This window comes from Peromyscus californicus, unplaced genomic scaffold, assembly GCF_007827085.1.
Source record: "Peromyscus californicus insignis strain IS unplaced genomic scaffold, ASM782708v3 Scaffold_11__1_contigs__length_118956290, whole genome shotgun sequence".
Taxonomy (NCBI): domain Eukaryota; kingdom Metazoa; phylum Chordata; class Mammalia; order Rodentia; family Cricetidae; genus Peromyscus; species Peromyscus californicus.
Genome location: NW_026294402.1, coordinates 17328241 through 17340720, shown reverse-complemented (window position 1 = coordinate 17340720; position 12480 = coordinate 17328241). Strand labels below are relative to the sequence as shown.

General features: G+C 49.8%; 1 protein-coding gene across 1 annotated transcript in view; it reads left to right on the top strand.

Moving 5' to 3' along the window:
* The window catches only part of Kank2 (KN motif and ankyrin repeat domains 2), a 33303-nt gene extending 30396 nt beyond the window's left edge, over positions 1 to 2907 (top strand). Inside the window, exons 10-12 of the mRNA XM_052754311.1 lie at positions 21 to 221; positions 301 to 390; positions 806 to 2907. Coding sequence (XP_052610271.1) covers positions 21 to 221; positions 301 to 390; positions 806 to 859 — 345 coding nt within the window. The 3' untranslated portion in view covers positions 860 to 2907. The remainder of the gene's footprint in view (positions 1 to 20; positions 222 to 300; positions 391 to 805) is intronic.
* The last annotated feature ends 9573 nt before the right edge of the window (positions 2908 to 12480 follow it).

Sequence of the window (12480 nt, the reverse complement as noted above, 5' to 3'; positions counted from 1 at the left end):
GCCCTGTTCTGTTGTCTCAGGCAGGACAGACGGCCCTGATGCTGGCAGTCAGCCATGGACGGGTGGATGTGGTCAAAGCTCTGTTGGCCTGCGAGGTGGATGTCAACATTCAGGATGAGGATGGCTCCACAGCCCTAATGTGTGCCTGTGAACACGGACACAAGGAGATCACTGGGCTCCTGCTGGCTGTGCCTGACTGTGACATCTCACTCACCGATCGAGTGAGTGCCCACGCAGGTGCTCTCCAGGGAGGGTGGGTTGCACACACAGGGCATCTTTACAGGTGTGGGTGCTTTGCAGGACGGGAGCACCGCACTGATGGTGGCCCTGGATGCAGGGCAGAGCGAGATCGCATCCATGCTGTACTCACGCATGAACATCAAGTGCTCGGTGAGTCCCAGTCGATCCCTGCACAAGGGGGTGGGGCTCAGGGGAGCTGCCCGGTGGGTGATAGGTGCTGTCATCCCAGGATTTGGGATTTGAGGTAGAAGGATGAGCTAGGCAGTTCCAGTCCAGCCAGGGTTACTGAGTGGAGTTTAAGGCCAGCCTGAGCAACTAAGTCAGACTTACCTCAAAATGAAAAGAGAAAGCGGGTCTGGGGCAGGGGTCAGTGAAGAAGTCAGACCCTCTCTGTCCCCAGTCTCCACTTTGATTCCTTCCCATGCCTTCTCTGCAAGGGCAGGGTGACAGTCCGTGCTGTATGTGGTGCCTTGGAAGGCTGCTCCCTCCCTCTGCCTCTGCAGCAAATCTCCTCCTCACAGGGATTTGACAGTATGCCAAGAAAGAATTCTGCCTCTCGTTACAGTTCGCTCCCATGTCAGACTACGAGAGCCCGGCATCATCCTCAGCCGAAGAGTAAACCCGGAGAGGCCGGTGACTCCCCAAGGACCGCCAGCCACACAGGCAAAGCGTCCCTACCCTCATCCCTTTCTGCCCCGCGCTTCCTCAGCCTTGCTCTCCAAGGCAGACCCCCTCCACTTCTCGGGGGAGTCCTGACATCTACAGACTCCAGCTCCACAGAGCCTTTCCCAGCACCCGGGGTTCAAAGCCACATTCAAAGCCAAAAGCCAAGCTACATTCTCCTCCAGTTGGCCCCAGCTGCTGCCACCGGGTGTGGGTTCTTGTGAAGAGCGGGAGAACAATCAGCCGGCAATTATGGGAGGAGTGGGGCTCGAGGGGAAAATACTGTATTTTTGAGTCATTGTTAGGGGAGGGGAGGGGTCAGAATTTGAGTTGCTAAATTCGAATGTCCCTGGAATGTTAGTCTCCTTTGTGCGGACTTCACCACAGCAGGTCTCCACAAGGCCTGCTTAGTGCCCTTTATTGCCTCGTTTCATTGTTTAGTGTATAATAGGGTTCTGTCCACCGCCCTCCACCCCCAGACAGCTTTCTTGGGGGCTAAGGGTGTCCCTTGGGATTGCCTCACAGAACAAGGGTCTGTCGTTCTTGAGCCGTCTGTCCCCACATGGAAAGCAGGGTTTTCATTTGTCTTTTTCTTTTTATTATCTGTCACTGACCCTGTCCCCCCCACACACACATTCAAGTTGGGGCGCTTCATCACCCTGCACTTCAGGTCCTGGTGGGCCCTGTGACTTGGAAATGACCAACTTCCGAGGAGGAAGGACACAGACCCACCCATTCCCCACAGGGAGAGCTCAGGACGCAAGAATGTTCCTAGAAAAACTTCCAGACCTACACACCAAAGAGAAAGAGGCCATTTCAGAGTGCCTCCCAGCATTGGAGCCCAGAACTGCTCTCCTCAAAGGAGAGCAAACAGGGATGTGATACTGACCAAGTACAGACGAGTTCCACAGCCCATGTGTTCCTGATTAGGCGCTGGCTGGCCTCAGAACACACCCAGAGCTAGCTTAAAGTGACAGGCTTTGCTGAAAGCCAGAGGGCCGGATAAGTGGTTGTGTGTGTGTGTGTGTGTGTGTGTGTGTGTGTGTGTGTGTGTGTGTGTGTGTTTAAAGGCCTAGACAGGGCACAGATAGCCTGCACTTTTCTCTTACTGGACCTCCCCCCCCCCCCAGAATCTCAGCATGGTTTTTGTTTTTTCTTGTTCCTTTTCTTTGTAAAGAAGAAAGGAAACAACTTCTAAATGTGCCTTGTGATCAGGGAGCACGCCTCTCTCAAGTCTCCCAGTTTTATCCAGGACACAGCTGAACCCACTGGGCTTTGAAGCCAGACCTCAGCAGGGCAGGGTTGAGGCTCGGACTAAAGGAAAGTGCTGGCTTCTCTTCCAGACAGCTAGGTCTCTCGGTTTGATGGAGTCTTACTCGGCTTGAGTTTTGTTAGAGGGATTTGTCTAAGGCATGAGAAGTAAGAAGGATGGGTGGATGGATAGATGATGGATGGATGGGTGAGTGCATGAATAGGTGAATGGTTAGACGAGTGGGTACGTTGATGGATGGGTAGATGAGTGCATGGACAGATGGACGAGAGTGTGGATGGATGGGTAGATGAGTGATGGATGAGTAAGGGGTGGGCTGGTGGGTGGATGTCATGATGGATCTTTGCACGTGTATGAAACAGAACTGTGGGAGAGCTGCTGGTGTCTGAGGGATGCTCACAGCCTAGAGCACATTTGAAAGGCAGTGCTCTGAGCTGAGCCCATAGTTCCAGCCTGGAAGCCAGGGAGGGAGTTTATTTTAAAGTTCTGGAAGCATCATCTGTGATCCCAAAGCACATGGCTCCTCGTGGAAGCCCCTGTCTGTCTCTGCCACTGCTTCTGTCTGCCTGGGCGACACCGGGGTCGGACACTTGTCCCTACTCTCTTTTTGTATACTCAATCCCACTTTGCCACCACGGTACATCCACGAAGACAGTGTTACACGTAAATGAAGTATTCTTTTCTTGTAATCATGTTTTAGAAAGTAAAAGGATTTAATAAAGCTACAAACAATGCCGATGCCTTTGTGTCTTTTTTTTTAAACCCCTTCCCTTTTTAGGCTGGCCTCGAACTTCTGATTCTCCCGCCTCTCTTGCAGGCCACAAGAATATATCATAGAGATTCGGCTGTGTATTAAAGCTGAACTTGGACCGGCCAAGGGTCTGTCAAAAGGCAAAGCCATTTATTATGAATATTTGGTGTTACCCAGCCTTTTATATTCCAGCTGTCTTCTGCTATGAAATCCTTGTGTGCCCAGACCTATTGGTAAACAGTTCAGCTCCCCAGATCTGCTGAACCTACTAAGTTACTGAGTAAACCCTGCTGAGTTTAGGAGACAAGCTTTGTCTCCTGTGCTAATGAAGCTCAGACCATCCCCTTGCCTTGAGGGGGCCTAGTGGTTCTCCAGAGCATTTTGACTGAAAACAAAGGTTTTTACATATCAAGGTGAGAGATAAAACAACATTCCTGAGGAGGTAGGGAAGGAGGTGCCCAGGGAAAGAAAAGGCAGGCATTTCCTGTAGAGAGACAGAACAGAAGAGAGGAAGACAGAGGTTCCATCGAGGGTAAGCAGATCTCGGGTAGAGTTTTCAAGAGCCAGGAGTAGAGTGCAGCAGAGATGGAGAAAGGGGATACAGAGGACAGAGATGAGGCTGGAAGCCTAGGAGTTAGTCATTAGCTGGACTGTGAACTGGGGAGCTGGACGGAACTGCAGTTATGGAGACAGGATTTCATCCCAGAGAAATAAAGTAGACGGATACAGAGCTTGGTATGTCTAGAGTTGTTCCTGCCTTGAGTGCCTGGTGGAGCTAGAGCTGAATTGATAGAATTTTGTCTTTGAGGAATAAAGTTAACAGACATAAGAACAGTGTACGTAGATTTTTTTTTTCCCTCAGACCCCACGCCGGACATAGCAAAGCCCCCTTGGACCCTGGGAGTTCGATACGCCTCCTTTTCCCATCCAGTGTATCTGATGCTGGGCGTGTAGCCCAGTGTGTTGTGTGTGCTAGGGTATGCTAACTGAGCCCTGTCCTCAGTCCCCTGCATCTGTTCTGTCTCTTGCTATACTTTGTGTGTGCAGCCCTGGGGATTGAACGCAGGACTTGTGCACACCAGGCAAGTGCTGTGGCGCTGAGCCACATCCCAGGTCATTATTTTGTGATTCTTTAAGCTTTTAAAAATAGACCTAAAGTGTTGGAGCCATGGCTCAGCAGGTAAGAGCATGTGCTGTTCCTCCAAAGGACCCAAGTTTTGTTTCTAGCACCCACGTCGGGCAGATCAGACATGCAGCTCACAGCCCCTGAAATTCCAGCTCCAAGAAATCCTATGGCCTTTGTGGGCACTGGATTTACATGCACATACACACATAATTAAAAATAAGTCTTTTAAAAATAATAAGGCGCTGGGCGGTGGTGGCGCACGCCTTTAATCCCAGCACTCGGGAGGCAGAGCCAGGCGGATCTCTGTGAGTTCGAGGCCAGCCTGGACTACCAAGTGAGTTCCAGGAAAGGCGCAAAGCTACACAGAGAAACCCTGTCTCGAAAAACCAAAAAAAAAAAAAAAAAAAAAAATAAGGCCGCCAGGCGGTAGTGGCGCACACCTTTAATCCCAGGACTGGAGAGTCAGAGGTAGGAGGATCTCGGTGAGTTCAAGGACAGCCAGGGCTACATAGAGAAACCTTGTCTTGAAAACAAAACAAACAAACAAACAAAAAAGATAAAATAGGTCTGGAGAGATGGCTTAGTGTTTACGAGCACCGGCTGGACCCGAATCCAATTTCCAGCACCCACACAGTGACTCAGAACAGTGGTTCCCAAGGATCTGATGCCCTCTGCTGGCCTCTGCAGACTCTATGTATGCACTTGATGACACACACACACACACACACACACACACACACACACACAAAGTAAAATCTTACCAGCGGTGGTGGCACAAGCCTTTAATCACAGCACTGAGGAGGCAGAGGCAGGTGGATCTCTGTGAGTTCAAGGCCAGCCTGGTCTACAGGGTGACTTCCAGGACAGCCAGGGCTACACAGAGAAACCTGTCTTGAAAAACCAATAATAGTAATAATAATAATCTTAAAAAATTGAATAACTCCAAGGACTGGGGAATCTCAGTCAGTAAGGCACTTGCTTCCCAAGCCTCAGGCATACATCCTGTCTCCAGCACTGGGAAGGCAGAAACAGGAAGCCCCTGTGTGCCTCTAGAGCCAGCTGGGATAGTTGGCATAGTCAAAGTGTCAAGTTGCAGGCCAGCAAGAGATCCTGACTCCTGAGGTTGTCCTCTAGCCTATTCATGCACACATATGCACACACATGTGCACACCTGTAATCCCAACACCGGAGAAAGAGAGACAGGAATATCTGAAATTCAAGACTATCCTTGGCTACTTACTGAGGTTCAGCCCAGCCTGGCTTATATGAGACCCTGTCTCAAAAAACAGATCAAAGCCGGGCGGTGGTGGCGCACGCCTTTAATCCCAGCACTTGGGAGGCAGAGCCAGGCGGATCTCTGTGAGTTCGAGGCCAGCCTGGTCTCCAAAGCGAGTTCCAGGAAAGGCGCAAAGCTACACAGAGAAACCCTGTCTCGAAAAACCAAAAAAAAAAAAAAAAAAAAAAAAAAAAAAAAAAAAAAACAGATCAAAACAATAGCAACATAAATAAGTTGTGTGTTAGTATTATTCCCAAGATTAAAAACTTGTCTCCACCGGGCGGTGGTGGCGCACGCCTTTAATCCCAGCACTTGGGAGGCAGAGCCAGGCGGATCTCTGTGAGTTCGAGGCCAGCCTGGACTACCAAGTGAGTCCCAGGAAAGGCGCAAAGCTACACAGAGAAACCCTGTCTCGAAAAACCAAAAAAAAAAAAAAAGAAAAACTTGTCTCCACACAGGTTTTTTTTTTTTTTTTTTTTTTTTTTTTTGGTTTTTCGAGACAGGGTTTCTCTGTGTAGCTTTGCGCCTTTCCTGGGACTCACTTGGTAGTCCAGGCTGGCCTCGAACTCACAGAGATCCGCCTGGCTCTGCCTCCCAAGTGCTGGGATTAAAGGTGTGCGCCACCCCCCCACACACCCCCCACCACCCCACCCCGGCATCCACACAGGTTTTTGATGATGGTAGTGGTGATGGTAATGGTGTTTTGTCTCATGCAACCCACTCTGGTCCCAAGCTCACTACATAGCCAAGGATGACCTTGAACTTCTGATTCTCCTGCTTCCAGCTCCCAAGTGCTGGGATGACAGGCATGCACTGCAATACCATGTTTTGTTCCCTCTGAGGATAAACCCAAGGCTTCCAGCATGCTGGGCAAACGCTCTGCCAGCCGAGCCCCAGCCTCAGGCTTTAGCCATTCACAGTTATAACTCACACCTTTGTGCCGCAATTGTGCACAAGTGGACAGAGTCAGGCCACAGGCAGGAAGCCTCCAGCCCACAGCCTTCACCAAAGAGCAAGCGCTTCCCCCAGATCCACCAAATTCTGGAAATGGAACTCAGGCCCGCCAAAGAGCAGTGTGTTACATGATCTTAAACGCTGAGCCTTCTCTCCAGCCCCACTCTTTATTCTTTTTTTTTTTTTTTTTTTTTTGTTGTTGTTGTTACTTTAAACTCTAGATTGGTCCAGAACCACTGATCCTCCTGCCTCATCCTCAAGTGTGGGGATTACAGACCTGGACCACCATGTCAGAATTCCTGGTTCTGGATGATTTTTTGGTGGGGGTGGAGGTGGGCATGGGTCCAGACAGGGTTTCTCTGTGTAGCCCTGGCTGTCCTGAAACTCACTCTGTAGACCAGGCTGGCCTTGAATGCAGAGATCCTCCTGCCTCTGCCTCCTGAGTGCTGGGACTACAGGCCTGCACCATCACAGTTTGTTAAATCTTTTTTTATATTTATTTATTTTATTTTTTGTGTGAATGTTACCACACATGTGCCTGGTGCCTAATGGAGGTCAGAAGAGGGCTTCAGATCCCCCTGGAACTGTGGTTACAGACAGTTGTGAGCTAGGAATTGAACCTGGGTCCTCCTCGAGAGCAACCAGAGCTCTTAACCACGGAGCCTTCTACAGCCTCATCCACATCTGGTTTATGTAGTGCTGAGGATGGAACCCAGGGTTTCACGTGTGGAGGGCAAGCTCTCCACCGGCTGGGCCACATCCCAGCCCTGCTATAACTTGGTTTTGTGCGGCTGTGGCTCTGTGTCACCATGTGCTGTGGAGGTCAGGGGACAGCTTGCAGGGTCGGTATGTCCCTTCCCTTCCATCAGTGAGTCCTGGGAATTGAACTCAGGTCACTGGCCTTGGTGCTCAGTGTCTTTTCCCAGTGAACCATCTGGCCAGCTCCAAGTCCTTTAGAAAAGAAAAAGAAAAACAATGTTTTAGGAAGCTGTGGAGATGGCTCAGTGGTTAAGAAGAGCCCTGGCTGCTCTTCCGGAGGACCCAGGTTCAGTTCTCAGGACCCACAGGGCAGCTCACAACTGTCTGTAACTCTGTAACTCTAGCTATTGACCTCCTGGGCACCAGGCATGCAGGGAATGGGCAGACATACATACAGGCAGAACACCCATGCACATAAACTTTTTAAAGATTTATTTTTATTTTATGTGTATGAATCTTTATGAGTGTCTGTGCGCCTTGAAGGCCAAAACAGGGTGTGAGATCCCCTAGAACAGGAATTACGAATGTGAGATGTCAACTCTGGTGGATGCTCAGGTCCTCTGCAAGAACAAATAAGTGCTCTTCACCACTGAGCCATCTCTCTAGCCCGCAAAAAAAATTTTTTAACGATTTATTTACTTATTTGTATGTACATTTGGGTTTTGCATGTATGTCTGTGGGAGGATGCCAGGTCTCCCAGAACTGGAGTTACAGACAGTTGTGAGCTGTCATGTGGGTGCTGGGAATTGAACCCGGATCCTTTGGAAGGGCAGCCAGTGCTCCTAACTGCTGAACCATCTCTCCAGCCCTGTTAAATCCTTCTTAAGTCCGCACTTCTTCTGAGGTTCTGGGATGGAAACTGAGGGAGATGCTCTGTGGGCAGAGGACTGAGTTGAGGCAGGGTCTCCTTAGCAGCTGAAGGGTTCTCTCTTCCTATCCTGTTCATGCTGGGGCAAGTGGTCCAGAGTTTCTTACTCCTTGGAGGCCATGTGGATCATGAGGTCCACCACTCTGTTGCTGTAGCCAGATTCCTTGTCATAGCTGGATATGACCTTGACAGAGTGGTTGTTGAGAGCAGTGCTGGGCCCACTATCAAAGATAGACCGGATGTTGCTGTGAGAGTCTCAGGAAACAGCCTTGTCCCCAGATAAGCCCAGGATGCCCTTTAGGGGGCCCTCCAATGCCTGCTTTACCACCTTCTTATTTCTTATTTATATATCTATCTACCTGTTTACTTATTTATTCTTGAGTCAGGGTCTCTCTATGTAGTCCAGGAACTCACTCTGTAGACCAAGCTGGCCTTGAATGAATGCATGGAGATCCACTTGCTTCTGCCTCCCAAGTGCTGGGATTAAAGAAAGGTGTGTACCACCACCCTTTAGCCCGTAAAATTTTTATGAAATGGAAAAAAAATCCATATATAATATCTATTTGGGTAAAATTTACGTATCATTAAATTGGCCATTTTGTTTTTTTCTTTTGGTGCTGAGTAGCACACGGGCCCTTATACAAGGTGGATATGGGCTCTGCCCTGCGCCCCAGATCATCACCTTCACCATTTCGAAGAGCCCAGCGCAGTGGCATTTAGCTCACTCACTGTGTTGTGAAACCATCTCCAAAACTATTTATCTTGCAAAACCGAAACTCTGCCCCCATTGAACACTAGCCCCAACCCCCAGTCCCAGACACTAAAGCTAAGGCATCCAGGGACCTCCAATGAGTTTAGTGGTGTGTGTGTGTGTGTGTGTGTGTGTGTGTGTGTGTGTGTGTGTGTGTGTGTATACAGGTGTCAACACTCCTCTGCCTTGTATTTTGAGACATGGTCTCCTACTGAGCCAGAAGCTCACTGTTCCTGGCTGAGCCAACAGCACAAGGAGCTGCCTGCCCCCCACTCTCTGGCACTCACTTGGGGTGCAGATCCATGCTTCTTGGCTGAATGCTATTTACTTCTTTGTTTGTTTGTTTGTTTGTTTGTTTTGAGATAGAGTCTCTCTATGTAGTCCTTGCTGGCCCAGAGCTCACTCTGTAGCCCAGGCTGGCTTTAAACTCGGAGATCCTCCTGCCTCTGCCTCCCAAGTGCTGGGACTAAAGGTGTGTGCTCTGCCTGGATTTAATGTGGTGCTGGAGACTTGAACTCAGGTCCTTCTGTTTGTACAACAAACACTTTATCCACTGGGCCATCCATCTCCTTTGTCCTTGTTCAGCTGTAGAAGTCTTTTTAAGATGTTCTTTTTCTATGTGTGTGCACGGGTCTGTGTTTCTCTGCGTATGCAGGTCTCCTCGGAGGCCAGAAGAGCACATGGGATCCTTGGAGCTAGAATTACAAGTGTCTGTGACCCACCCAACACAGGTGCTGGGATTCGAACTCCAGGCCACACAATGGAGCAGCAAGTGCTCTTAACCACTGAGCCATCTCCAGCCTTGTAGCTTCTGGTTTGTTGCTTTTCATTGGATTAGTTTTGGTTTTGGTTGTTTGAGACAGGGTCTCACTGTGTAGCCCTGCCTGGCCTGGAACTCACAGAGATCTGCCTGCCTGTTCGTCCTAGCTGAGATTAAATAAAGGTGTGCCACCATGCCTGGCCGTTTATTCTGGTTGGTTGGTTGTTACTGTTTGTTTTGTTTTGAGACTGGGTCTTGTATAGCTCAGGCTAACATTGATCTTACAGTGTTGCCAAGGATGACTTTGAACTCCTGATCCTCCTGCCTCTACCTCCCAAGTGCAGGGATTGAGACCTGTCTGCACCACCATTCCCAAATTATGCAGGACTAGGATTAGAACCCAGAGCTTCCTGCGTGCCAGGCAGGCTCTCTATGGCCACCCCATGCCCCAGCCCTGTTTTGACTTGTTTGCAACCTCTCGGATACCTCCACTTCACAGCTGAGGACTGGGATTCTAAGCAGCACTGCACCTGGTTTTATGAGTCCTGGGGACTGAACCCAGCACTCTCTGAGTGCTGGGCAAGCACTCTGCTGTTCTCCACCCGTCAGCCCTGTACTTCCGTGTGTTAGGAACCTGTAGTCTCCCCAGTCCTGACATTTGGCAACCTCAGGGGGGCAAGGCCTGTTCTCACCAGCACCAGCTCGTTACTTTTGAGGTGTGTGCCTCTTTTTGGACAGGACCTCTGGCCGGGGCTGTGAGGTGGCACACCCTTTGCTCTTAGATGAGGTGGGTGGCACTTTTCGCCTGGGGATTTATGTCTGCTGGGTCCTCTTGCTCAATCCCAGTACTTATCTCCTGACCCCCACCCCCGCTGATAAGAGCGGGCTATCTTTAGCCCCAGGGTTGGGAAAGAACTGGTAGGAACCAGCCAAGGTCACTGGCACACGTTGCTCTGCTAGAAACCGAACCCTGGGTCCCCACCCCCAATGAGAAACCGAACCCTGGGTCCCCACCCCCAGTGCCTTAACTCAGGCCACCTGTGAGCTAGGCAAGCATTCCCCCACTGACCCAAGGTCTGAGCTCCCTTTCTTTCAAACCTGCACTGTTACGCAATTCACTGAGTTTAGGCCCAGCAAGGTGGGTTGGCCTGACAGAGTCGCGGCTGCCAGGTGAAGCTGGAGCAGTTTCTACTGTGAGAGCTCAGCTCCCCAACAGACACTTTTTAAAATTTTGTCTTGTTTTGCTTTCCTTGATTGCCTTAAAACAATTTTTTTTAATTCTCTTTACTATTAGTGTGGGACGCATGGGTGTGTGCCACAGCATGTGGATGCCGGTCAGAGAAGAACTTATGAGAGTCAGTGCGTGTGTCTTTGGTGTGTGTATCTAATGAAACAGGGTTCACTCTGTACTTCAGACGGGTCTGGAGCGCACTCCTGAATCGGGGGCTGGGTTCCCATGCATGACAATCCCTCTTCCTTAACTTCTGGAGTCCTGAGATGACAGGTATGAACCACTATGCCCAGTGTCGGTCAGGATTCACTGCTCTGTCGGGACAGGGCCTCAGCCTGTTGCCTAGGCTGTCCTGGAATTCACCCCAATCCTCCTTCCCACCACCGAGTGCTGGGATTACATGCTAGACGCCTACTAAAACATTTTATTTATTTACTTTTTGGGTTTTTGAGGCAAGGTCTCTTTATATAATCCTGGCTGTCTTGGAGCTCGATGTGTAGACCAGGCTGGCCTCAAACTCAGAGATCCTCCTGCCTTTGCCTCCTGAGTGCTGGGATTAAAAGCATGCACTACCACACCAGGGCCCTCCTCAAACATTTGAAAAACACAGAAGCAGGAGCTAGAGAAATGTATCAGTGGTAAGGAGCATGGCTGTTCTTGAAGATGACCAGGGCTCAGTTCTTAGCAACCCACATGATAGCTCGAAAACATCCGTATTTATTTAGTTCCAAGAGACCAGATGCCCTTTTTTGACCTCTGCTGGCACCAGGCAAGTATGTGGTACACATACATACATTTAGGCAAAACGTTTACACATAAAATAAAGATTAAATCTAAAAAAAATACAGAAATGCCAGGCAGTGGTGTGGCTCTCCTTTAGCACTCAGGAGGCAGAGGCAGGCGTATCTCAGTGAATTTGAGGCCAGCCTGGTCTACAGAGTGAGTTCCAGGACAGCCAGGGCCACACAGAGAAACTTGTCTCGACAGGCAAAACAAAATACAGAAACGTGCACAATTTTGGTGGCACACGCCTATAATTCCAGCACTCAGGAGGCAGAGGCAGGCGGATCTCTGTGAGTTTGAGACCAGCCTGGTCTACATAGAGAGTTTCAGGACTGCCAGGGCTACAGTCTCAACTCCCCCCCACCCCCCCACCTCCAAATAATAAATCCCACTGATTTAGCTCGGTGGTAGAGTGCTTGCCTAGCAAGTGCAAGGCCCTGGGTTCGGTCCTCAGCTCTGAAAGAAAATCTGTATCTATATCTATCTATCTATCTATCTATCTATCTATCTATCTATCTATCTATCTATCTATCTATCTATCTATCTAATCTATCTATCTATCTATGTATGTATGTATCTATCTATCTATCTATCTATCTATTTCTAAAGTTAACTTAAAAAAAACAACAACATTCAAGCAAAAATAATAAGGTATCCTCCGTTCGCCCCTAGAGTCCTGCCTGAAACCAGCAGGTGCAGACAGCTCTAGGGTCCCGCAACTTTCAAGTCTAAGCATGCGCAACAGACTTTGTCCGGAGAGACCTCTCCTGGGCTCGTAGCAGAAGAATTGACGCATGCGTACCGGGCCAAACTCGGACTGGCCCTGTGACACGCCCGCCCTCCCTACGATGATTGGTCATCGCACATGAGTGACAGAAGAAATTTCGCATAGCTCTCCACAAAATGGCCGCTCATCCCGACACGCCCTCTCCCTTCGCTGATTGAGTCCTGCAGAAGACGGACGTAGGGACTATCCAATGAGACCTCGCGCTCAGGGAAGGGGGCGGGGCCAGGGAGAGACGAATTTGCGCGGGTTCGGCCCGGCGCG